Raw genomic sequence first — 27,365 nt, 5'->3', positions numbered from 1 at the left:
AATCTTCCTAATGCAGTAGAAAATAATGAACAATGTTAGGATCCACAGCTGTTCTAACATTTTTTATGCCCTAATACTTGTTTGTACCTTGTATCTTATGTTAGGAAAACTTCTGACTGTTGTGACTGTTCAGTTCCTTGCTAAATATTTCTTCAGCATCCCCATATACATGGAATCAAACGTGTATGCCCGCATTTCTGATACTGGCTACTGCCAATTAAGAAAAGTTTTACTGAAGTTTAAGACTACAGTGAGGGAACTGGTGACACAGAAATAGGGGAGCAATGTGAAGATAGTTTTATGTTGCCTCCACCCACAGAACGGTGACCTTAATTTCAAAGCAAGTTGTACTATTTCTTTTTAGAAAAAGACACGTTGGGGTAGATGTTTGGATAAACTGCAAGCGTGAGTGTAGTTAAGTGCTGGAAGGGGCCAGTCAGGGGAATGCTAAGGAACTGGAGTATCCTTTCTGTTCAGAAGTACAGGAATATGTTTCCCTGTGTTGATAAAGAAAACGGGGTTTTTACAGCTCTGCTTTCTTTTATTTTGGTGAAGCTAAAATGACATTATTACTGTGTGTGGGTGAAAATAAGTGCTCGTTATATTTAAAAATTGTTTTAATAAATGTTCAGATATGTAGTTTGCTTGAAAAGGTGACAAGTTGCAGTGTTTTTACTGTGATGAATTCATCTGGATATGGTATTTATTTTAGAATGTGTTTAATTTCTCTGTTGTGTTATTTGGGGCTGAATTAATCTTGGCTTTTAGAGAAAGCCCATTTTATAGATGGATAGATTAGTCAATAGATGAATGAACTGACAATAAAGATGTGTTCCTTAGTCAGGTCTGAAAAATTAAATGGTTCTACAGTCAGTAGTATTGACCAACCCCTTATTTTAATTTAGGAAGGTATGCCATATATTTCCCAGGAGTTTTCCTGATAGCGTGATACACTTAGAATGGCTAAGGAACTGAGCAATAAACAGAAGTTAAGCTATGAGTTATTTTGAAATTATCCTCAAAAATTAAAATTGTGTTAATCATTCTAATCCAAAGTAGAAATTTTCTTAGACACTGATTAAAGCATGCTTTTTCACACAGAGGTGCTGCTTTCAGAAGAAATGAAATCTTTGAGAGAGTCACGTACATCAGAACGGTTCTGCCTGCCTCTTCTATAATATTGTTGGTTGCTCTTGTAAGACGTAAATGCAATCTGAAATACGTACTGGGAAATCATCTCAGTAAAGTTTTAGCCCAGGACAGCAAAACTAAAGATGTATCTCAAAAACAAAAAGAGAAAAAAGATCTAACCTTTGTGTGTTTTCATTAGTATCTCCCTTAATGTTCAAGATTTACCAACTCTAAAGGACTTTTCATGTTGAAAGTGCTTTCCAAACACTCACCTACAGCTATTTACTTAAAGACTTCTGTTAAGAAGGTGAAAGGAATGTACTGGGAATGTCTTTCTGTGGAGGCTGACAAGCTTTTTAATGGAAAAGATTCTAAGTTTCCCTTTTCCCTGTTGTTTGAATCTTAAGCAGTAATATTTAAACTCATGAGGTAAGGAATCATCTAAATATATTGTTCATAATTACATCAGCACATTATAAATTTCATTTAATATTTGGCTAATGATGGCATGTTTTTAAATCAACACCAAATATTCTCTGTAATGCTTTCTGAAGTTTGTTTTAAAACAAGCAAATTAGCTATCAGCCTTATATATGTTTTATTAATTTTCTGTGTTGGTGCTACGTGGTTTTACATTATTTTCCAAAATAAATAGTCTATTCAACATGCTTTCTTTTTAAAAGTGCATCAAAAGGTAGTCATGTGGAAACAGTGATTGATTTTAAAAAAATAGTAAGAGCGTATTTAAATACCTCATACTGTATTTCAGAGAGATTCTGATTTTATTAGATTTTAATTTTGCAAAATCAAATCCTAAGAACACCTGCATCTGCCTCTAGTCATAGAACATACTTCCATAATTAAAAAATAATAACAAAACAACCCACAAAAGAGACAGTCCCCGACAACCCAGTAATCAGACAATGACCAAAAATGCTTCTATTCACTTTTCAACCCCTCTGCACAATTCAAATTAGGTGTGAAGTGTACAAAATGACAGCAAAACATTTTAGATTTCTCGGACCTGAGAAATATCTTCCTTAAACCTTGCTTTTTCAACAGACCCTTGCCTGGAATGCTAGCTTTAAACACAACCCGTTTAATCAGGATGGTTAAGATCACCCACTGACAGTATGCTGTTTGACTTCCTCCCAGCCGTATCGCATCGATTCAGCATGATGTCCCTCCCCCAGCTGCAGCTTCCAAGCCACTTCCTTCCAGCCCAGTGTGCGGCAGCCTGTCGAAAGTCAGTGCTTAAAAGATGTAACGTACTTCAGGGTATTTCTAAAGTAACTTCTGTGCCACAGTGTTTGCTGTTATCTTGTTCTGCAGCAATCATGCTGTGGCAGCTGGACTCATGAGAGAAACTGTATAGTTACAATCAGATCGATAAGTTCAGAAGTACACCGTTATCTTTTTCTGCTTGTCTGTAAGAACAACAAAATAGCATGTCTTGCACCTCCACGTACTCTGTTGGCTTGTACAATGATTTCTCATATACGTGCACGACATGTGAAGTGCTCCAGGTAACCCATTTCTGTACTGGCTCATTGTATATTCTGGCAGCACCACACGAATGCAACAAACTGGAATAAACTGTTATATACCCTCGTGTCTAGAATAACGGCTGGTCTTGATGGAACTGGTTAGAAGCATTGGGTGCCTTGAGAGGCACAGGTGAGGATTTATTTTACATTTCTGTCTGATGTGGTTGTCTTAAAGCTCTCCTTGCTAACAGAGGAGCTCTATTAAACAAATATCCATCAGTACAAAGCCTTTGGATAGGAAAAAATAAAGTTCTTGATCCCTTGTTGCTAAAACACCCCCATGTATGAAGTGAAGTCAGTGGAGGCCACGGTGGTGTTTAAGTTGTATGTTTGCAGAGATATTTACTGTACTGGGGCTAATCAAAATTTAATGACCAAAATGTCTGAAATGATTGGCGCCTAGAAAACTTCATCCAAAATTATAAAGCTTGTTTGCCAGTTGTGGCAGGTACACCATCTGCAGCAGCACAGACTAAATATCTACAGGGCAACACAGAGACAGCTGTAGGTACCCGAGAGCATTGCACTCTTGCTTTATATGTGTACAATAGAGGTGAAAATATTTCTTGTTTGTAGGAGACCTCCATTTGTCTCCCTGCTTCCAAAGAGCATCAGGGGACCGCTGAACCTAGGAGCCACTGGAACAGTCATTCAAAAGTCTGTGGGTGGTCTCAGCAAAGAAACCACTCTGCTAAAGAGAGTGGCGAGAAAGAAAGGTGACGAGATAGGAGAAAACATGGCTTAAGGAATTTAGGGGGTGAATTGGAAGATAAGTGTTTATGGAATGAGTCTAGTTCTATTTTGCTCTTTCAGCTTCTGCAAGTTGGTTTATTTGAAACAGATTTTGCTTCTGAACTTGGAGACAAGTATAAAAAATCCCAGTGCTTGGGGATGACTGTAACGAATTTTCTGATTACGTTGGCCTTTCTCATTTTTTGGACTGTTTTGGGTTCACTTGTGGTATAGAACAGGAGGAAAAATAAAATCAGTACTAGTCTTTGCTACCTACATAATGAGGCCAGGCTAAAGTGAAAGGGAACGTGGCAATGGAATAATAATTTACACAAAATAGGAGGAAAGACCTTGTGAAAAGACCTGGGAGGACTGTGACATGCCGGTTCTATATTTGAGGTTTATTGGAACAGAAACGAGAATAATTAACTTTAAAGAACCAAACCAAATCAAACAGACCAAGCAACCAAAAAAAACCACAGAGAAAATGCAGAATGCTAGATGTTAGAAATAAAAGGGTTTGTAAATGCTTCTCGCCCCTGCTACATGCCCTTACAGACTGGTCCTGCATATTTGTTGCTCACATTCCAGCAACTCTGGACTGGCTTGCAAGCTTCATACATTCCCACTGCATAGGAAGCTATTTAGGATACATCCTACTGGCCCTGGCGGCCTGGCTGAGGGATCGCTCCTTCCTCTTTGCGCTGTCCTCCCAACCAGCGTGCTTCCCACGCGCTGTCCCTCTCTGCCATGTTTCCTTCTGGTGGAAACTTTTCTGACCTGGTGCTGGGGGTGGAGGGGAAGGGCCTTGCATGGGGAGGGTGTCCCAGCGCGTGGAACAGTTGGTGAGCAGTACAGATACCCTCCATTGCAAACATCATTTGAGCAGGCACGGAGTGGGTAGGATGGAGTCAATGACACTTGTATTCTCAGCTTCTTCCCACTCCCACTGGTCATTTCAATACACTTTCACCTGAATGTAAACAGCTAGGAAGAGCTGCTAGTAAAATAGTACTATGCAGCACATAAAGCACGTTCAGAGCCCTTCAGCAGACTTGTAGAATGGGAATCATCTAATTTCGACCCCACCCCCCATAAAGATGGACACCTGTAGAGGGATCATAGAGGAATGAAGGTGGGTTAATTAAAATTGATAACATACAGCTGTGGGCTGGCTTCAGGGGCGGTGGGTTGGCTGACGTGGATAAAGTGCAGCTGTGGCTGGTTCCTGCTAAGTAGTTAAATAGCTCTAAGGGGCATGGAAGGAAAGCTCTGGATGAAGAGAGAGCTGGGAAAAGGGAGAGAGTGCCCTTGATGTAGGAAAGTCAAGGAGATGGCCCAGGGAGAAAAAAGTGACCTGGATGAGGAGGGGCTGGCTGGAAGAGGAGCATGGAGAAAGAAGACTGGGCAGAGAAGAGGCAAGAAGCAGGGTGGGCTCGTCTGAAGAGGATGAAGGGATGGCACAGATGGTAGATGAACTTTTGGAACCTTGTGGGGGATGGGTGGCTGTGCTGGGGCAAGGTGTGGGAACTACTTACTGAAGTTAACCTGGTATTGGATGGTAAAAGCCTTGCTGCAGCTGCCTAGTTTTGATAGTGCTGTGACAGACACCTTCCAGTAGACCAAGTTGCTCCAAGCCCCATCCAACCTGGCCTTGGACATTTGCAGGGATAGGGCAGCCAAAACTTCTCTGAGCAACCTGTTCCAGTGTCTCATCGCCCTTATAGTAAAGAATTTCTTCCTAATAGCTAAGCTAAATCTACCCTCTTTCAGTTTAAGGCCCTTGCCCCTTGTCCTATCACTTCATGCTCATGTCAAAAGCCCCTCCCCAGCTTTCTTGTAGGCCCCCGTTAGGTACTGGAAGGCTGCTGTAAGGTCTCCCCAAAGCCTTCTCTTCTCCAGGCTGAACAACCCCAACTGTCTCAGCCTGTCTTCATAGCAGAGGTGCTCCAGCCCTCTGATTATTTTTGTGACTCTCCTCTGGCCTTGCTCCAACAGGTCCCTGTCCTTCTTCTGTTGGGGGCCCCAAAGCTGACACAGTACTGCAGGTGGGGTCTGGTGAGAGCAGAGTAGAGGGGAAGAATCGTCTCCCTTGACCTGCTGGTTGCACTTTTGATGCAGCCCAGGATAAGATTGGCTTTCTGGGCTGCAGGCGCACATTGCCTAGCCAAGTTGAGCTTCTTATCATCTAACACCCCCAAGCCTATCTCCTCAGGGCTGCTCTCAGCCCAGCCTGCGTTTGTGCTTGGAGTTGCCCTCACCCATGTGCAGGACCTTGCACTTGGTCTTGTTGAACTTCGTGAGGTCCACATAGGCCCACCTCTCATGCCTGTAATGGTCCCTCTGGATGGCCTCCCTTCCCTCCAGTGTGTCAACTGCACCACACAGCTTAGTGTCGTTGGCAAACCTGCTGAAGGTGCACTCAGTCCCAGCATCCGTGTCACCAAAAAAGATGTTGCACAGTTCCTGTCCCAGTACAGACACCTGAGGAATGTCACAGGTCACATGGACATTGAGCCATTGACTGAAACTCTTTGAGTACGACCATCCAGCCAATTCCTTATACACCCAGTGGCTCATCTGTCAAATCCATGGCTCTGCACTTTAGAGAGAAGGAGTATGTGAGCAAGTAGAAAAGTATTTATGCAAATACCTTTCATATGACAAGCCCAGATAATTTAACTGAAAAAGACAGTAAGAAGGATCTGGATCACCTAAGAGAATAGTCACTGTGTTAAAAGACAAGAACGATTCTGTGAGAAGACTGGCCTGTTAAAAAAAGTTTGTAAGAAGAGAGAGGAAGACTTGAGAATGGAAGTTTGAATGTTTTCACCTGAGGTGTGAAGAGGGGCACCATGCCAAAATAAAATATTTACTTAAAATAAAAAAACACAAATGCTGTCAGTGGTCATGAGATATTTCACTTTCATTGCAGAATGTTCCTGTTCTGCATTCCCAAAGATAAATGTCCAAGTTCTTGCAGCTTCTCTGGGCAATTTTTTTATGACTGATTCTTATTCAGCCCTGAGCAGTAACCAATGAGTCCGAGTAATCAAATTGGCCACAGAATCCATAAATCTCTGTGTAATCTCAGAATAACTGCTGCAAGGGGGTTATGTCAAGAGTCACTGAACAACTGTAGACAAGAAGCAGCAAAGAATTTACTGGTCTATTTCTTTCTCCTGACATGCAAATTTGCCTTCTAAGCAGGAACCAGTATCTTTGTTAAGACTTTTGTTTTCAGCTGCTTTCCCTTACCCTCATCTGAAGCAACTTTTTGTTTATTATTAACATAAATAAATAGATACTTTTGGTTCATTGTGTTTCATATGCTTAAGATACTAAGAGATGCCTCTGGACAAATAAGTCAGTTGGCCCAGATCCTAGTTAAAACTTTAGGGAGGCTGGGGTAGGCTCAGTAGTCTGGCGAGCTGAGTATCAAGCTTTGCCACTGCCTAAAAGGTCCTGTTCCCTTCCTCTCTTTCCATCCTCTCTCACTTGTTTACCAGCATTAGGACCTATTGGACCTCTGCAAGGACTCGGCTCAGAAAGAATCTAAGAAGCACCGCCACAAGGTAGGAAGAGAAAAAGGCAAAGAGGAGGCGTAGGGGTAAGGAGGAGACTCTAGAGGGAGGGAAGAGGGGAGCAAGCAAGACCTCCCCCTTTCCATGGCAGGGACTTACTAGACTGGTTGATCTGTTCTTGGAACTGCAGGTCTAGGAGCAGCTCTCTTGGGATAAAATGTCCAGCAAAGACAGCTCTTAACACACTGATAAATTTACAGACTAAGGACCTAAAATGGACTATGTATCGACTGTACACATATATGGACTGCAAATCCTGTGATAGAAGAAGTAAATACACTGCTTGTATAGTCCAGATCATTTATTGCTTCTTACATAAGAACAAAATAGTAAAGAAATTGAAAGATAACGACAAGCAAAACCAAAAGAGGAGTCTCCCATAAAATTCTTCTCCTGTTAACATCAGCTGTTTTGCTTTCCAAGGATTTTCAGAATCTTCTGTGCTAGCCTGCCTTCACTGTGAGCCAAGATCAGAAAGCTGAGCCAAAGTGGGATTAAGACGTGAATCTTTGTTCTCTGGAGTGCTCTGTGGAACAAAATCACAATATCATTAAGGTTTACAGTGTTCTATGAATGGGAAAAGAGGAGACAGACTGGGTTTTTACTATGCTGGGATTAATTTAAACATCAGTATTATCAAATCTTCCAATGTGCAGAGCAGTAATGAAAAGTATTTCTCCTGTTTTCTTCACTCTGTGCCATCTTCCCCATTCACTGCTTATAACGGGACCACACACAGGACTGAAGACACTGCAAACTCAACTGCAATCTGGATTGAATTCAGGGTGAAGTAGAAAACTGTGGAGGGTGTGGCTGAGCAGTCTTTCTCCAGCACAGTTTAACTAGATGTTTTGCCTGAATATTTACAGAGTTATTAATGCCTATTGTTCATAAAGCTTTTATCCAATTTTTGAAGTTGGTGAGAACTTATGGCCTTTGGCATAGTTTTTAGTATGCTAGAAAATAAAAAAGAAATTAAAGAGTTGACCATAAACAATGACAATTGGATATGTTTGCACTGTGAAGATGACAGACATGATTACAAGGACTTGACTATCAGTTAATTTAGTAATGAACTGTTTGAGCTTATTTTTCATGTGAGCTCGTTTATCACTGAAATCGTTGCTAGGACACTGTGCTTTGAAATTTGAAACTTGCTCTAGAAAAGAGCAATTGTGAAAAGGTTTTTAAACATATTTTCTCCTTGGCAGCCTCTATATAGTGAAATTATTGCTGCAAAGTGGTTTTATTATATCAAGATCTGATCTTACAAGCCCTTATATCTGGACTTCTCTGTATTCAGAGTTGCAGAACGATTCGTGTTAGATCTCTGACTGAAGTTAAGCATGCATAAAATGGATCTGTTCAGCTGGCCTTAAATTCCTGCTAAGTTCCTGTGCCTAATATTTTCTTCTTGGTTAGCTCCTGACAGTTATCTGTCCAGGTCACTACTTTGACCATGGAAATCATTCTTCAGTGGTCACTAGCTTTCACCGCTGAACAAACACAGAGGCTTGTGTAAAGTTGAAGCTGTGCGAATATGAGCCAGGCTGCGTAAAACCCCAGTGAGATGATGAATGGCGCACATTACATGCCTGTTTGGCATATTGGCTAAGTCCTTTCAAATCCTAGTCCCTGGTAATTTTTAGCAAATCTTGTGGCTTTTCTCTCACCTTTTCTGTGTCAGTGTATCTTTAAACACTTACAGTCTATTCTAGATGATGCAGATGGAACTGGGATTCTGGCTGCAAGCACTGGAGATCACTCTTGACAGCCATGGCTGGTTGGTTTTGGCAGAAGCAATCCCTGCAGGACCTGGCCTCATGCAAGAGCAGGACAGCAGCTGGCTGCTCTAGGGAGCATCCAGACAAGCAGGCCTGGGTGAGTTGGAGGAGTAGGGAGGGGTAAATGGGCTAGAGAGTCCTTAATCCATGCAGTGGGAGCGGCCACTGGAAGGAACTGGTCTGGGAATCCCAAATAGGAAATGAATACTAAATTTCTTTTGTATGTCAGAAAGAGGAGGTTTTCAGCTTTCTGCTAAAAATTCTGAAATAGGTATATATACCTCTGAATATAAATACTTAGCTGGATATTTCTGATCTTACAGGTAATTGTGTTCTGCAGTTATTTGAGTGTTATGCACTGAAGAATCTTTCTTGTGAGTTTGGGACCCAGGAGGCCTGACTTTTTATCCAATTTATATCCTTTTCCGAAGTGACTATTTAATTAATACCAGGGGAATTAGTCCCCATTTGCAATAGTCCTGGTTTAATTTTTAAAGTGTCAGAATGTGACCAGATAAGTCAGTAGACATGTAAGCCCAGAGATGTGGTGGAATTGTGATTCGAAAGATGACGGGAATCATGTTCGTTGTACTCTGTCTGGGATTGAGAAAAGTATTTACAGCTTAAGAAATATGCATTACATGCTATTGTCATGAAAAAACAATCTCACTCCTTGGAACATCTGGGAAAAGCAGACAAACAGAAGGCTGATCCCCAGGAGTATACAGAAGGCAGAATGAGCGATCTGCCTGCCCTCTGCTGATATCCCTTCATCTCTGTTTTTGCAGAATCAGTCTTGCTACAGTAAATGAGAAAGTAGTCTGCTTGCCCTGAAGACTTGGGGCCCATGAGTGATTTTGAGATTGCAGAAAGGATGAATTGGCTCTGAGACATTGGGGAAAATGTGAGGATAAAGACCTCACTTATGGGCTTGGAAAGGGGAAAATTATGTTGGGCTGGAGGGAGAGCATGGTTACTTGCTGTGCTGAAGGTAACGGAGGGAGCAGGGGGTGGGGACAGAGAGGATCAGTTTATTCTAGTGTGGGACTCTCCAAGGGGGTACAACCTTCCACATCATGAAATGACAATTAATCCAAATCTTTATAAACTGGTTTTAATCAAGTCTTCTAGCAATAGCACGTAAAGCTCTGACTAAAATCCCCTCACTAAGAATCTGAGAGAAGTTAACAACCATGCAAATGCCACCCACGCAGCTGGTGGTTATGGGCCCAGAAATCGGGGCATGCCAAAAACCACAGGACAATATCTTAAACAATATAGCGCCTCTGCTATGCTGCCCTCCTCTGCCGATGGGGTTAGTGTGGTTCCCGAGCTGGCTGTAGTGTCTCTGCAATCCTCCTTTGAACGCGCTGGCTCCCTGGATACCCCTCTCTGTCGTATGGCAGAGACCTACCCCACAGCCAGCGGCAAGGAACCCATGGGTTTCCAGTTTCCACTAGCTAGTTGTTGGCTTGCGAGAAGCTTTGCAGTACGGGCTGACGGGAGCGATGCCTGAGGATATGAACTGGTGTACTGGGAATGAGGGAGCATGAGCAACATGTCTCCAGAGAGTGGAGATGCGAGTTTGTGTGGACGGCAAACATCTATCATGGTGGGGTACAGGCAAGTGTGGTACTCCTTTCCTGCATGGGATAAATTAGGAATTGAATTTAGACAACTACAGCCCCAGAACAGAAAATTAAGATGCAGTGCATGTGACAGCTGAGGTTTTGCAAGAGGTATTGAATCACTTCTATGGAATTTTTCTGTGTGCAAATTGAAGGGTTTAGTTTCGGGGGAAAAAAAAAAAAGATTTGAAAGCTGACTAAACACCAACAGTTCAGACAAATACATACTCTGTTCTTCATTGTTGTATATAGGCCTCTAACTTGCTAATGCTGCTGTTGAATTGTGCAGATTGCCTCAAAGTTATAACAACACTCATTTCCTATATATGAGGCAGTGTAGGAAGAACTCTTTTTGAAAAGTCACAGAGGATTGAGGATGAATGAAATAGATGACTTTGTATACAGATATCTTTAGCTAAAAGAACTTGATTATAGGAGAAGTTTTAGTCTATAAAGGTAACAGAGTTTGTCAACTGTTCCCATCTGTCTCGTCCCTGTCCTGTGTCAGCAGGGGGAAGTAGTAACTAAGACCTTCTGTGGCTTAGATGCTAAGTGCTTTCATTGGAGTATTTTTGTCCGCCCTCCTTTCTTTCCCTTTTTGACATCAGTAGGAAGTTTTATTTATACACTGCTATGAGATATCTACTACGGAAAATTACTGACAACTGCTTTGTCAGTGACGCTGATGTCCAAGAAAATCTGCTTCCTTTTACAACATTTTTGTTAATCTGGATTAAAATATTGCAGGTGCTGCTCAGATTTCTACTGCCTGGAAGTTATTAATATTGTTTCAATTAGACTGATTGCTGTAACAGCAGTTTTCTAAAAATTGCAGTGATGGTGGCTTCAAGGCATGCGGTGTGAGCAAGGACAACTCTTGTTCCCCATCCAGACCTCAGGCTGTCTCCAAACGCCGTGCCTGCTCAGAGCAGAGCTAGTTTAGCCCCACCCTCTGAGCAGTCCAGCCTTTATTTATATGAAATCTGTGGTCCAACTGGCTTCAGATGGCGTGTGTATGTGCGTGTGCCTGCCTTCTGAGTGTGCGAGACGAGCTGGGATCATGAGCCAGGGTTGTTCCAAGTGGTTTTAATCAGCAGCCCATTAGAGGAGAATGGAAAACTTCTAACAGGATAAGAACCGAGTAAGTAAACCTAACTTTGAACTTGCAATCTGGACAAAACAAATGCAAATGAAAATCTTCATAGTCTGTCAGTTTTCAGATAAATGATCACTTTCAGAGAGAAAGCTGTGCATGCTGACAGGAAGGAGGCAATTTAAAAGGACTGGAATGAAGGAAACTGTAAAAACAAAGTGGGAATTGAGAATGCAAGAGAGAAAAAAATAGCAAATGATTGTTCACAAAGTTGGTACACTCTCTTATTCTTTTCAGCTGTGGACAGGACGTGTTAAACTTTAACCTCTTGCTTTCTTGAATGCTGTTTTGCGACTGAGTAGTTCCTTCTGAAAAAGGAGTGAAGATTTCTGCTCCTCACCTGTCTGCTGGCAGGTCTGTTCTCCTGAGAGCATGGTGTGGAAGAGCTCGCCACGGCTCCTTGCAGAACGCCCCATGGCATGCTGCTGGTTGCCATTTCTCACTTCTTGTTTTTTCACAGGTTGTTCCTGTAACCCCATGGGAGGTTACTTCCCAAATCTTTGCTCCTCTGGAACTCGTGACTTCTTGCCAGGCACCAGGAAAGTGTTCAGCAGCAGAAATGGGGAAAAGTCTCTCTAATTTTGGGTAGAGCGTGCCTTTGACTGTTTTAGCCTGGCAAGACGTGGCTCCTTGGACTGCACCTGCAATGTGGCGAAGGGCGAAGTGAGGACGGCAAAGAGGCCATGGTTTGTGGGCAAGTCCCCAGGTGCCGCAGGCTTTGTCGCCCTCGTCCCTTCCTTCTGGCCTTAGTGGTGGCCATCTGTCTGTTCTGCCAGACCCTGACTCCTCTCATGACCAGCAGCATCCTTTCGGCAGTGGTTAATGGGGTTGCACCCAACAAACTGACTAAAACACAGCAAGGAAGATACAAGGTCTCCCCAAGCAACACTCACTGCTTCCTCCCTGGCATTAATTCACAGACAGTGAAAAAGGTAAGTCAGCTGGAGCAGAGTGCTGAGCAATAATTAGCAAAGCAAGGGGTAGCGAGTCTGGCAGGATCATCTGAGTCCAGCTAAAATTAGCTGAAGCTTGGAAGTCTGAGATCTGTATACAAACAAATGGATGATCTAATGACAGTGGCATATGTGCAAGCACATCTCCGTTACCAGCTCCTCAGTGTGGTGTTATTAACGCAGGAATCCTGAAATCTGACTGTAACATGGCATTGCTTTGTGACTCCAGGGAGATTTCAGTTTGTTGCACAGACCATATTTTATTTTGGCTTTAGGAATCAGTTCAGAGGCTTTACAGTACAGGCACATAAATCAGGAGCCAGTGGGGTTTCATGGAAGTGACTGAGGCTGTTAATTTAGCACCAGGACTGCAGCTGCCCTGTGTTAGTTATCTGCTGGTCAGTTTTGAATTTTGCTGGGATTCTGCCGAGAAGCTGAATTTGACTGCATTTACTTTAAAAAAAACCCCAACACTTTTCACATTTTCAAATCACACTATTTACTTTGGAATCTTTGTCCCACAGTTTTTACTTTGTCCTTAGGTTACCTGACCTCATGTTTATTTTGTGTAAGTTTCCTAGTCTGGGTGTTAAAACCTAACAAACGTAGACACCGTTAGTTGGAAAATGTGGTTTATTAAATGGTCCGGAATGAGGTAGTTATTTTTGCTCTGAAATGTGATCAGCACTAGCACAAATGTTTCAGGTTTTCTTCAGTTCTATAGAAGGCTGCTAATAATGCAGCAGACATTGCACTATGTAATCGTCATTATGCTGACATTTTATATACAACTGTATATAAACAACAATAAACATTAATCTGTGACTTCAGGGATTATGGACAGCATCCACATAAAGCAGTTTAAATTTAAAAAATAAATTTAGAAGGCTGCTGCTTTGATTAGACAGGGTTCACAGTCTGAAAGGTCAGCAATATTGATTTTAGGAGAGCAGTTGTAAAGTGCATCTTCTGCAACAATCAAAAACAGGTATGTGAAATAACTTCAGCATGAACTCTTTAACCTTAAGTCTTAAAAAATGGGTTTTTTTCTTGTGAAAGTCAGAGAGATTTATCTTATCAGTTACAGAAATCTACTCCATGCCACATGCGTCATAATTTTATATTTTAATGACCTTTTAGTACACTAGGTACCCAGATTTGGATTTGTTCCACAATGTGACCTGCGTAATTACAATTTAAAGGAAAATAAGCATAGCTGACAGATGCAGGTTGCATTGTGTTACAGCTTTCAACACTTACAGCCCATTCCTTTTTACTCATTGCTATTGTAATGGCAAAGAACATCTCGTATCTTACCTTGGGCTACTTAAAGTCTGTAAGAACTGGTGAAATAATGGCAAAGTTTCGCTAGTATGCTGTTAGGCTGAAAATATCTGTAATTTCTTTCCCAATTTTCTTGAGAGAAATGCAGATTGACATTGAACTTGGTGTGCTGGGTGTTTGAAATGAGAAGGAAGCTTCTGTTTTTACAATATGCTGTACTTACTACCCTCCACCATACGTGGCTGGATGTGACTGTCACACACACATGCTGAACCTATAGTACAGATGTAAATGCATATGTTAACCCTTATAGGTATGTTTTCCAGGGCTGTGCTACTCCAACACATTCCTCTTCAACTTCTGAAGACCACCCATAGCTGGCTCACTATTTGTCTTGAAAGTTTCCTCTAAAGCATGATGAACAAAATGTCTTGCACATGTTGGGATGTTACTTTTAAGTTGCTCTCTGTTTCCAGAGAATACTCTGCTGGTTGTGTGGGCTGAAAAATAATTTCAGGGGACAGTAAAGACAAACTTCTCCAAAAATCTCTACCGCTTTGCTTTGAAAGTGTGTTCTTGGACTGTGTGTTTTCACCCACTGCTTGTTCAGATAGCTGGATGTTATCTTGCTTGATTTTATTGGGTACCCAGTAACACCTAAGACAGATGCCATGGCTGAAACTTTCCACTGTTTTATTTTATAGTCATATGCCCACCCACAGTAGCTAGTTTGGAAACAAGTTTTCATTAAAGCTCTGATTTAAATCTTCATATATGAATATAGAAAAATACTTCAAAATATAGTCCAAATTATTAACATTTTAATTAACTAGTCATACATGTATTCTTATTTTATAAATAGTCCAGCAAGCAAATTTATTAAAAAGCATCTATTGTGCACTTAGTGACTTAAAGCAAACACTGCAACATGACTTATGAAATCAAAGTTCATGAATAAATTTTAAGGAAAAGTAGACCCTGCTGGTGATAATATTCTTTAGATAACACCCAGTGTTCCTGGGTTTAAAGCCGTAGTATCTGTCACAATGCAGAACCTCTTCTGACTGGGTAGGGGCAGTTTAATTCTTGCTTCCTTCAGAGAAACAATCAGTATTGTGTTGAGCCTGCAGTGAGAATTTGGTTCTGATTGTTATTGCGTAAGCAAAATCCCCTTGCAAAGTCTGATAATTTCTTCGTTTAGAGTATGCATAACACAATGTGCCTAAAAAAAGCTGGCACCTTTTATGAGCCATTGGGAGAAGCCCAGGGAGAGATCTGAGGAAAAGTGCAGCTTTGCCACTGCATCTTTGATTGCAAGATTTGTCTCATTTTGAAAGGGAAAGTTCCAGACAAATGCAGTAAAAGCATGGGGCTGGAAGTTGCCAGTTCAGTCTGTAAATATGTCTTTAACTACATGCAGGTTTCCCTGGGACAGAGCCATTACTGTCAGGCACATAGTACAAACTGTCTTTTTTTTAAATTGCAAAATTGCAGATTTCATTCATAGCCTGGAAAACTTGACAGAGCTCGTAGTACTTCTCTCTCAGGTATCACACGTTAGAGGAGTTTTAGAAGCTTTTGGAGAGCTGGTCCTATAGACTTATTTTCACATGAACAAAGGTCAACGTTTTCTAATATAAAATTAAATGTTAGTATCCGTAGCATGAAAAATAGAAGGCTTATTTCTGAATCTCCAACATTAAAGGCATTAGAGGGTGATATCACATCCAGCAGCAGGCTGTCTTCAGGTTTAGCCAAGCATGGTTACCTCCTGCATAATGAAATATTTGCAAATATGTATAGTAAGGAGTTGGTACTGTAGCATCAAAACTGGAATAGGTATCACAAAAAAAGCCCGTACAAGCCCTCTATGTATGTTTTTTGGCATGGTTTTGTGACAGAAATACTTTGGTACCAGCCAGATGTAGAACTGTTACACTCATCTGAAATAATCTATCCCTGCTTCTCAGCCAGTTTTGAGAAGAGCTAATTAGCTGGTTACGCTTTGTTTCCGCTCTCTGAATTAGTTTTGCCAGAGCCAGCTTAGGTGTGTCTGCGCAGCAGTGCATTTTGCTCAGGTAGCCATAGTACCTCTGCTGTTGGGAAGAAGCAGTGATACAGTATTGTTCATGTGGTAGGCACTGTTTCAGCATACTAGCTCTCTAACGATGGCCAATGTATAAAAAATTTTAGGTTTTTAAATGTTAAAATGGGTCTTGAAGGAGACTATTTCCTGTATAATCACAAAAGCCATGCTTCACATCTCCTGTCCACTTAAGGCCAGCTGGGAAAAGAAAATCAACAAGATGTGCAGCTGATTATATGAGAATTTAACGAGTGGGTGAGGCTGGCATCTTAATAAATGAAGTATAACAGTTATGGTGAAAAAAGCTGTCTTAAATCCCAGGGTCCTCAATCTGTCACTTATCTTTGGTATAAAAGTTGTATCTCCAAAAGGAGGTATAATGAGGTGAGCAAACAGGAAGAATGAGAAAAGTTTATTTTTATGATTTCATTCTAACAATTAGGATAGGATATAATTTACTGGGAGTGGACAGTATGAAAGATGCAAGATAATGAGACCTTGATGTGGCCATACCTGTGATACCATATAGAAAAAGAAAAAAGGGGGGGGGGGGAAGGGAAGAAAAAAAAATTAAGAGAAATACCATGTTTTAATCCTAAAATCTGGAGGAAGGTCCAGTTGAACATCTTGCACAGGTTACAGGCCCAGGTACCTATATTTGAAAATTGGGAGTAAAATTACTGAAAAGCTGAGAAATTGTAACTAGAACTTTAGGACTCTGGACATCCAGAGTGGAATCATTCTCTCTTTACTTGAGTGCTCCACTGTATCTCGTCAGAGCCAGAAAGCTGGACTTCATAGTCAATGGAAATAACACAAAATTCATCATGACTTAATGCAGACATTTAAAACAAATCTGATTAACCTCACCCTCTGTAGGCATATACTGGGGGGGGGTGGGGGGGTGGGGTGTTGTTGATTTTTTTGGATGGAATGTACTTCTTTCAGGCAGAATAAGCAGGGAATGAAGTGGGCAGGAGAGGAGTATCATGGAAGAAGGCACAGGGAAAAGAGGCAGATGTGCAAAGTAGAGTGGGGGAACTATGGCTACAAAGTATGGTATCCTCAGAAGGTACAGAAGAGATTGTGTACAGAGAGGGCTGGATTTGTGCAGGGGAAGAGAAAGGGATATGGGAATGGAAATGGAGAGAAAAGAAGACAAAGCTAGTGGGAACTTTTGAAATGCAAATATGTGAAAAGGGAGAAATTAAGCTAGGTGATAGAATGAGAAGGGGTGATTTTTGCTATTATGCAGAAATGGAGTGTGGTGAGAGCTCTGGATTAAAAAAAGATTACATTATGCATAAGAAGGTTTGATACATTTAAAAGTAAATTTAATCTTCAAAGGATATTTATTTTATAGAATACAGTAGGGCGATGAGCACTCTTCTCACAAAAGAACAAAGAAGTTTGCTAGTATGAAACCTCTGTCAATAGAAAGCAATCGACAGATGGTATGGTATCAGCAACTGGTTTCCTTGGAATGATACCACATTCACGTTGCACCCTATGAAAGCGGGACAATTTTTTTCTCCTTTTCAATGTAAAATGCAAAAGGCAGTGAGGAAATAGCTATTTTTACTGCACAGATAGCTAGAGATATTTTGGTGATAAAGGGCAAGGCTACTGTGGTAGCAACCAGGAAAAGGGGGCTGGGTGGAGACTTCGCAGGAAAGGAATTCGAGAAGGGTGCATCAGCAGCAAATGGGAAATGGAGGCAGAATGTAACTCATGCACTTCATTGGAACCCTTTCCTCAAAAGTAGCTGTTTTGATAAGATGCTAGGATTGGCTTATCGTCTGTTCTCGAGACAAGGCAGTTGGTACTGTGAACTACATGCAAACATAAAGCAAAGGCATTTTGATAAAACAGGTCTGTACTTCCAGCTCAGAGTGCTGGTGATGACTATGCAAATAACTCCAGTTTTGCTCTTGCATTTATGAAGTCATCAGAAACCAGCCATCAAAGTAGTGCCAATAATCTAGTTGCTTGTTCTGTACTTATTCAGCAAACAATTGGATGCAGAATTACATTCCAACCATTTCAGTCTACAACGCAGTCTTTTCTGATTAGCAAATAAACATAAAGCCAACACATTTAAATATACTCCAGAAAGTGAAACAGGAAATTAACTTCTCTGTTACTTCTTGATACAGGAGCTATGTGTACTTCAAATATAACTGTAGTATGAACAACTTACTATTTCTATGAACTTTTATGCAAACATGAAAAAGAATTTAAAAGTCACATTTGGAATTAATAAAGGCCTGCACAGTCCTGTAAATGAATGACTTGGGACATTAGAACCACATGCTATATTTTTATTTTCCCTTTTCGTATGAATGCTGTTTAACATTAGTGTGGTAGTTTCTAGGAGTCCCACTCAAGGATTTTTTGTAATGTTATTGTGCAAGGTGGTATCCAGCAGCAAAGGTAGATCGACACTTTCTTTGCAGGCTAAATGGGAGTCTAGGCAGTTCAGTGCCTGTGAATACTGCTAGTAGTGCCAGTGTTGTTTGTATAAGGCTGGTGCTCTTTCATGGTATTTCTGTTGCACTCTCCTTTCATACAAAGGCCTTTCGGTTTGCACAGAGGTTCATATATCTCTTTTGCCGCAGCCCAGTACCTACAGAAAGCAGTGGGGTTGAAGTAAGCTGCAGTCAAGTTACTGAAGCTATTGGGCAAGACGCTAACAGTCTTGGCTAACTTGCTATAAAAGAGTAACAATGAAGCAACGAAGGGACTAACACCACCAGAACCGGGTAGCTGAAAAGATTATTCACAGGTTTTGAGTTCTTTCCTGAGAGGAGCTTAGGCAGACATGAGTCGGGCCATTATGTTAGAAAGAAGAATTTTATTTCTGCAGTTGAAGTGATGGTCAATGAAATTCTATGGCAACAGTTCAAACTGTATATTTGCTTCCTTGCCAGGCAGAGACAATGCATCAATATTTATGGAATTATGCAATCTTCTTGGAATCTGAAAAAATGCCAAAGAACTGTTTTTCTCTCCTCAGCTTGAAATATCTTTGCTATTTTCTTGGCCAAAACAACAACAGTAATTATATATTATAAAATTCAGTTACTGACCAAGTTTTGGATTTTTGAAACAACCCAGAAATTCCATACATCAGAGGAAAGTTTCAGAGACTAATACAATCAGTTATATCTTAGGCATTCATAACCTAGAATTAGATAACTGATTAGAAAATTAGGAAAATGTCAACACATTTTCTCTGTAACAGAGAACTTCACAGCTATGTGGAACTTGTAGACCGACAGAACTAAGAATTGCAACGCAGATAATAGATATCTATTTTCAGTTGGACAAGGATGGTTACGTAATTCTCGAGCTTTCATATATAAACTGGGTTGCTTATCTTGTTTGTTAAAACCCCAGAGGAATATACATTTGATTTGATATTTTTTTTAAAAAATCCGTAATTTTGTGAGTCTTGATTTGTTTTTGTTTTGCATATTATTTTATAAATGGAAAACAAAACTTAAAAAAAATCATTTTTATGCAGTTTTATTCAGTTTTCAGCCCATTGTCGTTTGTTTAGACCAGTTGTTAAGGCTGTGGATCATTAGTGTAACTGCCTGTTGCTCTAAAGTAAGGTCAGTGACTCAGCTAAGCGCAATTGTTTGCAAGCTGTAAGAGCAGGTATACCATGTCAAAGCTGACATAGGCCTCATCCTAAATCTTATGGGAAATCTCAGCTCTGCTGTAAAGCCTCATTAATTTCTGTGGAAACAGTCACACTAATCTCTAGGTAAGACATGGGCCACAGATGTTCTTTACTAATCCCTTTCACGTAAGGTGTATTGAATCTCTAATAAACTGACCTGCTAACAAACAGCCTGAAACTTCAGACTGGGGAAGAGCTAAAAAAATAGTTGGGACGTGAAAACATTTGACCATTTAACAATTATTCACAGAGTCAAAGTCTTATGGATCCTTTTTTTTTTTTTTAATCTAAGACTGCTGTACATTAAAGTTATAGGAATGCAAAAACACAATCAGAACCATAAAACATCAAAATATGTGAACAGCTTATTTTCAGCTATTGCACTCTGCTTCTTTTATACCGGCTCTCTGCTCAGACTGCATTTTTATGATTGAGAAACATTTTATTAAAGCCAGCAGACTCTTCAAGTGTATAAACATGGCTGCTATTGCTATAATATTGGAAATTCTGAAAAACATCCAGTAGTAACTAGATCAGCATGGCCAGTGATGTAAGGCATTTTATATAGAGCTTTGGAAAAAATTATGGAATCACTTGCTGCAAGTTTGCAGTTGGCCAGAATTTTTAAAAATTCTGTGTAGTTAATGTGTAGTTTAAAACAAACAAAAAAAACCAAATCCACCCTCCAGTGCACTGGCTTGGCAAGAAAACAGAGAGGACACATTGCATCTTGTAACCTGTACTGCAAATAGCTCTGAAAGGAAAGGGCAGAAGAAATAAATCTGGCAACAGAACACATGGATCTCAAGCAAGCACCGTAAAAGGTTTTGAGCTACTTCATATTATTTAATAGTACCAGATTAGACATCAGGTCAAGCTGTTAAATTTAGGACTCTGAATTGTCTCCGTGTCCCAGAGTTCCCATCGTGGCTTTTTGGGATAAGCTGTGGCTAAAATCGCCTCACGTCTAGCGCCTGGGTGGTGGGATCAGGTGATTGTGTCCCTAGCCAGGCCTGTGCCAGGAGGCCTCGGACACTGGCAGCCTGAAGGATTTTTGGGTGTCTCTGGGCTGTGTGTCCCAAGGAAAGGCCTCTGGAGCAGCTGGTGGTGTGCTCTGTGTGTGAGGGCCATCGCAAGCCTGTGCAAGTCACCCAGTGGGAGACAGCTGCTGCAAGGGCCCCGTGGAATCTCCCAGGGCTGTTTAACTTTGTGGAAGTGACCTAGGTTACTGCCACCACTTGAACTTCCTGTTTCTTTTTGTTTGTTGTGCTATTATCAGTGTACTCTTGAATATTTGCCATTGCCAAACTAAAGCATTGTAAACATTTCTGCTAATTCCTGGGGAACTGGGGAAGATGCCATCTGCATCAGTGTTCACGTGGAGGCGGGAGGGAGAGCTTCTTTCCCCCTGGGAAATCCTGTTGCAGACAGGCTGGCACAGGCTGACCCCGTGGGGTGCTTGGGGTCCTTGGGACACCGCAAGGCCAGGTGGTTCCTGTCCCCCCGTGCATTCCCAGCCAGGCAGAAGGAGCGTCGGGGGGCACAGCTCGGCCCTCAGGCCCAGCTGGCACCCAGGGCCGCCGAGGCCAGTTGCGCCAGGCGTGGGCTGTGAGGCGGCGGCCAGGCCGGGGTGAGCCCTGGGAGAGCTGTCCTTGGAGTACTGCCCACAGCGGGAAATAAAGTCACTGCTGGGCATTTGAGACAGAAGCTTTCAAGGTTTGTTTGAAGCAAAACACTTAAGGAGTGACACTGCAGGAGGCTTTGCTTTCGTGAAGGTGTATTTTGGTAGCACGATGAAAGTGTGGTAACTGCTAGTGAGGAAGGGCGTGCACAAAGTGCTGCCAGGTCTGGGGCAGGACCCTCACAGCAGGCAGCAAGTGCCCTCAGCCTCGCTGGGAGGAATGGGAGAGGGACAAGCCATAATCACCATCTAAAACCAAACAGGAGTGTGTCCTGGGCTGCAGCCCCTCTGTGTTCCTTACATGTCCTCAGTTCACCCCATGACACTGGGCCTTGCAGCACATGTGGGATGGAAAATTGGATTTCCTCACAAAACAAAGGGAGAGAGATCTCTATCTATCTTCCAAGTTTCTTTCCTGATGCAAGTGAAAGTGGGAAGCATCTGGCTGGACTGCTTGGAAGAGGAGGGAGAGGGAGAACAGGAAGGGGGCTGTGGCAAGGGCTGGCTTTAGGAACAGGGAGGGAGGGAGGGAAATGGAGAGGAAGGGCTGCCAGCAGCTGCTGGCGCTGCAGGAGAGCAGGAAAGAGCAAAGATAAGAGGAGACAAAGGAGGGGCGAAAGCAGAAAGGGAAAAAATGGTGGGTCCCGTGTTGGGGAAGAGCGATCAGAGACACTCTGACACTGTGCTTTCTGCCTGATTAATGTGTTTTAAAAACACTGGGACACCGGGAAGGACACCTGGCAGGTTACCTAACACGGTTCCTGTGACTTCACCCTGTGCTATTTGCGCTTCTTCCAGCCAGCATGTGATCAACCTTTACTTGAATGTCCTAGGGTCTAAAGTGGTTTTGGGTTGAACATTTAGCAAATATATACGGAAGACTGACAGCATTATATTAAGGTATTTTTCAGGGTCTCCACATTGATGATGCTAACCCTTTCCATGAAGGATATCTGCTCTGAGAGCGTAAGCAAATGTGGCATTAGAGGCTCAGGGCTCTGAAATAATTTGTGCTCCTCACTGCTGCAGAGAAGCTTATGCTTCAGCCAAACATAATCTACAACTGCATCCTGCAGTTGGGGAACAGACTGCTGAGAAGAGGGAATTTATCACTAGATCCCAGGCCTATAAACAACTGGACACATCTTGAATGACATTTGTTTATATCAACACATCTATCTCTTTTCAGTGTGGTCTACTATGCACGAAATGGTGGTGCCTTGTTTGTGTAGCACTTCCTATCTCCAATGATAATCTTACTAAAATTAGAATTTATGGAATAACTTAGTTTTTACTGTTAACCACTGCTAGGCTGAAATTCATGAACTTGCCAAGAACTGATTTTATGTCCTGAATTTAATCCCTTACAGGCACATATGTTTCAATGCTAAAGACAAATACTTTTCACCAAAAGAAAATCTTGTCTGTTAAGGGTGTTCTTATTGCAAAAGAACAGCTAGACTATTCCATATAGTCTGACATGGAGCATCCTGGTTTTATGCCTTATTTTATCAGGTTTCTGTGGAAAAGTTTTGTTAACAGGGAGCTATAGGGGTGGCTTCTGTGGGAAGCTGCTAAAAGCTTGACCTATGTCTGATGGAGCCAATGCCAGCCAGCTCCAAGACAAACCCACTGCTGGCCAAGGCTGAGCCCATCAGTGATGGTGATAGCACCTCTGGAATAACATATCTAAAAATAATAATAAAAAACCCCAAAACCCAAAACCTGCACAAACTGCATTCAGAGAGAAGAGTGAGAACATGTAAGAGGAAGAACTCTGCAGACACCAATGTCAGTGAAGGAGAAGGGGCAGGAGGTGCTCCAGGCACCAGAGAAGAGGTTCCCCTGCAGCCCATGGAAGTTAATGGTGGAGCAGATATCCACCTGCAGCCTGTGGAGGACCTCATGCTGGAGCAGGTGGATGCCCAAAGGAGGCTGTGACCCTGTGGGAAGCCCACGCTGGATCTGCCTGTTCCTGAAGGACTGCACGCTGTGGAAGGGACCCGTGCTGGAGCAGTTCATGAAGAACTGCAGCCTGTGGGAAGGGCCCACATTGGAGAAGTTCATGGAGGACTGTCTCCCATGGGAGGGACCCCACGCTGGAGCAGGGAAAGAATCTGAGGAGTCCTCCCCTCCCTACAGAGGAGGGAGCAGCAGAGACAATGTGTGAGGAACTGTCCACAGCCCTTGTTCCCTGTCCCCCTGCATCACTCAGGGGATGGAGGCAGAGAAACTGGGAGTGAAGCTGAGCCTGGGAAGAAGGGAGGGATGCAGGGAAGGTATTTTAAGTTTTAGTTTTTACTTCCTACTCTGATTTGATTGGTAATTAATTGAGTTAATTTTCCCCAAGTCGAGTCTGTTTTGCCCATGAACAGTAACTGGTGAGTGATCTCTCCCTGCCCTTATCTGAGCCCAGGAGCCTTTCCCAGTATCTTCTGTCCCCTGTGCAGCTGCGGAGGGAGTGACAGAGTGATTTTGGTGGGCACCTGCATCCAGCCAGGGTCAGCCCACCACACTTATGTAAGACATAAGATATCCCCCTTTTCCGAAGACCCAATGACAGTTTCCCAGTAATTTGCTCTTTTCAGAAAATGTCAAGCTCACACTATCTCTGTGTGTTTCTGGTGTCTCTTTGACATTTTTTCTTGCAAGAAGCTCGTATCCCAGCCTATTATACAGAGGTAGGGTTTTGTCTAGATGCCGTTGCCCCTACTCGCTATGTACATAGGAAGACAGTTAATGGTAGAAAACTCAAAAGTTCCTTGGGATTCACTGGAGACATCATACACCTTTCCACTTGCTCCTATATACAAGTCTCTCTATGAGCTGGATCGTGTTGGACTAGTAAGGCAATAAGGTACTGACAAGGTCACATTTAATTTTCTAGAGCAGAGGAATCTACAGTACTGTTTAGTATTCCTCTGCTTGCTTCTACCTCAGTACTCTTCTTACTTTTTCTTTAATCATGCTGCACAGCAGAACTCTGACCCCTGCCCCTACCATATGCACAGGACCCACATTCCTTGGAACAGTTTACATGGGACCCATCAAGTCCTTTCTGCTAGATCACCCACAGCTCAGCCTGAAGCCACAGTCAAAGTCAGCTGGCAAGTACTGTTACCAGCTCATCAGAGCAGCCCAGATTTCAGCCAAAGGTGTTTCGATGAAGGGAAGACCATGGTTTAAAGATCCTCCATTGCTACCCTGAGCTTTTGAACCCTTACAATATCAGTCAAAAATGAAGGCAGAAAAAATTGAGAGGCAAACAAAATGAAATTTGCACTCAGAAGTCCCTGATATAAAGAAAATTCTTAATTATACCATGAAATTTTCCTGGATTGTCACAGTAAGTTACTAGTTTCTTTTTGTGAAAAATAACAACTGTGTATTAGACTGCTGAGGAGTGTCCTATCTTACAACCATTGTATTTGCATTGTTTGCTGTAGATTGATGACTCCATTCTCCAGTACTTTGGAAGCCATACGAGAAGAGCAGTTGTATATGCACCTCCTGCCCACCGTGAAAGCGACCGTCAGCTCTGTCAGCGGATCCTGACAAAACATGGATATACAGTCACAGTCCTTGAAAACAGGAGGCTGATGGAAGATCCCAGGCATGAGGGCCCTTATCACAGTAAGAAAAATTTGACTTAGTTAATTCATTAAGTACTAAATATCAGCTATTGATCCAAGTTCTTCCACAGAGGAAGAGCTTATAAACTCTCGATGTAAGGATAGAAGCCAAATTCTAGCCCTTCCCAGTTGTGCAGCTGATTTTCCACGAAGAGATGATTCTTCCATTAGATATATCCTTCTGTGAAAAAAATGCAGCAGTGATTCGTCATAGTCTTGACAACCAAATCAGATCAGTTTTTTTTTTCCTGATGACTTCTCATACCAACTTCATCAATATAACTGAAAGTTTTTCGGTAGAACATTTCATAAGAAAGCAAATACTTGCTACATTTGGTTCTTTGTAATTTTCTTTCTTAAAGAAAAGCTGTATGCATGAAGGTACACTTTTTTCTCCGGTAGTGTTTTGTTTGCTCTGAAAGCTTGTTAAAGAACACAATACAGAAGTACATTTTGCATTTGCAGGAGAAGCTGGGTTAAATTACTGTTGGTTCTTAGGTCCTGTTGAAATTTGTTCCACAGTTAAAGCAAGCTACTGAAGAAGCTTATTTCTTGTACAGGGGCTGTAGCTTTGTTATTTAGTTATATTGTACTTAACAGAAGAGCTTTGGACACCAGCTATATATATGCTGACAATGTTTAAGTGCTTTTGGACACCTTAGAGGTATGAACTGAAACTGTAATCTTAGTTTGGTCTTCTGTTGGAAGTCAATTCGGAACTGGAAGGCTTTGAAAAAAAATACACAGCCCACCATTCTGTCAGTAAGAAAAATTGTGTGGTTGGTGATTTCTGACGCTGAAGGGAGTGCTGCTTGCATCATTCAGGCTTGCAATACATTCCTGGGGTTAGCAGAGAGCTCAGTTTTGCTTTGTGCTTTAACCAATCAGAGTAGTTTCACAGCTGAAAAACAATTACTTAGCATGCTTGAGGCTGCTGCTTAAAATTCCACCATGAATTTCAAGTTTCTTTAAGAAACTTTCTTGAAAATGAGGTACATGCAGGTTTCTTGACAGGCTGTACCAAGAAATATAAATTATCTTTACCTCACTCTTTCATTTTAACCTGGTTTCATAGGCACCTTTCAGCCACTCCTTGCCTTGAGTACTTTCCATCTCAGAGTGACAAGACAGCATATCTGCAAGCTTTACTAATGTCAGATGGGCTGCAGAGAAAAGATGGCATCTCTGGGGGCTGTGCACCCCATCTCTGTGAAATACAGTTGTTATAAATGGCCAAAGAAGTGGGTATGCCAAATTCAGTTATCACCTAGAAAAAAAAATGACTGTACTAGATTTTGCTCAGTTCAGCCTGAAGTTCTCCAATACAGGTTTTTACCTTCCGAACACTGCCTCTGCAGAAATCAGCTTACTTGTGGGTATTTATATTTTGCAGGCTAGCACCAGTACTTCCTGCACTATTTTTCCAGTAATGAAAGAAAAAAAAAAATGAAAAGGGTTTAGGTATTTTCCAGGAACATCCTACAGCTTCCAGCAGATGTTAGAGTATGTAGAAAAGTCAAATGCTTGCCAATTTAAGGTAAAGAGTAAGATACTACTAATTCCATTTCATGGCAACATACGTCTGCCTTTAACTGTTCCCTCTGTTACGTAAGTTCCTAGCTTTAAAGTTATATTTTAAAAACAAGAAGTAAAAGAACATGTCTGCATACCAAACCAATGATCTTTTCTTAGAACTAAACAAGGTATGCTCAAAGTTATTTTTCTTTGCCAGTAGATGATGGGGGTTACTGTTCTGGATGGGATAGTACTCCTTATTTTGAAGAAGGGTATTTTGAGCTATGTTTTGTCATAATATTTTCCCAATAGGACAGTAATAAATTATTAAAAAATATGCTTCTTGAAGCCTCTATTAAAAAGATATAGATAATGGACTGAGAAACACAGATCATGAGTGTTGTGAAAAATCTATTAAAAGAGTAATTCCTTCTTACTTGGTATTATTTAACAGCTCTATCCAGTGCTTTTTATTTTTGTGCAATCTGTCTTACTAGTGTATCTTTCAAAGTTCACTCTAATTTTGAAAGGATTTTTTGTTTAGAAAGGCTGAGAGCCAAAAGTCTAGCTGAAGTCATATATGGAAAAAAATTCACTACAAAACATTCCTAACTTTTTTGTGCTGGCCCGCTATTAATTTTGGGACCAGTTCTACTCCTGTTTGAAACCCAAATGTCACAGCTCTGCACACTTACAGAGAGATCCTCCACACCTGGGCTGCAGCACTGTGTTGAGTTCATGGCTGTCAGAAGCTTCAAGAGAACCATTTCCTTCAGTGGAAATTTTTCACTTCTTAAAGACCATCCAAAACATATTGAGTTTTGGTAACCAGAAAGTAGTTGGCTAAAAAAGAAAAGCATACCTTTATTCTTTTTTTTTTTTTTTTTTTTTTTTTTTTTTTTTTTCCGTGCCAAAGAGACTGTGGTTTATGGGTTTCCTATGAAAAAGCCATACAGATGCATTCTGC

At 41.6% G+C, this 27,365-nt stretch overlaps 1 protein-coding gene across 2 annotated transcripts in view; it reads left to right on the top strand.

The window, feature by feature from the left end:
• The first annotated feature begins 11,192 nt into the window (after positions 1 to 11,192).
• CPED1 (cadherin like and PC-esterase domain containing 1) overlaps positions 11,193 to 27,365 on the top strand; it is a 155,057-nt gene continuing 138,884 nt past the window's right edge. Inside the window, exons 1-3 of one of the 2 annotated variants that reach the window (XM_056341197.1) lie at positions 11,193 to 11,547; positions 12,020 to 12,491; positions 24,698 to 24,884. In XM_056341197.1, coding sequence (XP_056197172.1) covers positions 12,243 to 12,491; positions 24,698 to 24,884 — 436 coding nt within the window. In that variant the 5' untranslated portion in view covers positions 11,193 to 11,547; positions 12,020 to 12,242. Of the gene's footprint in view, positions 11,548 to 11,598; positions 11,914 to 12,019; positions 12,492 to 24,697; positions 24,885 to 27,365 lie in introns of those variants that run through there. The other variant, XM_056341198.1, reaches the window with a different exon arrangement.

This window comes from Falco biarmicus, chromosome 5 (genome assembly GCF_023638135.1).
Source record: "Falco biarmicus isolate bFalBia1 chromosome 5, bFalBia1.pri, whole genome shotgun sequence".
Lineage (NCBI taxonomy): Eukaryota > Metazoa > Chordata > Aves > Falconiformes > Falconidae > Falco > Falco biarmicus.
The sequence above is the reverse complement of the archived record's forward strand: the minus strand, read 5'-3'. Positions and strand labels throughout refer to the sequence as shown.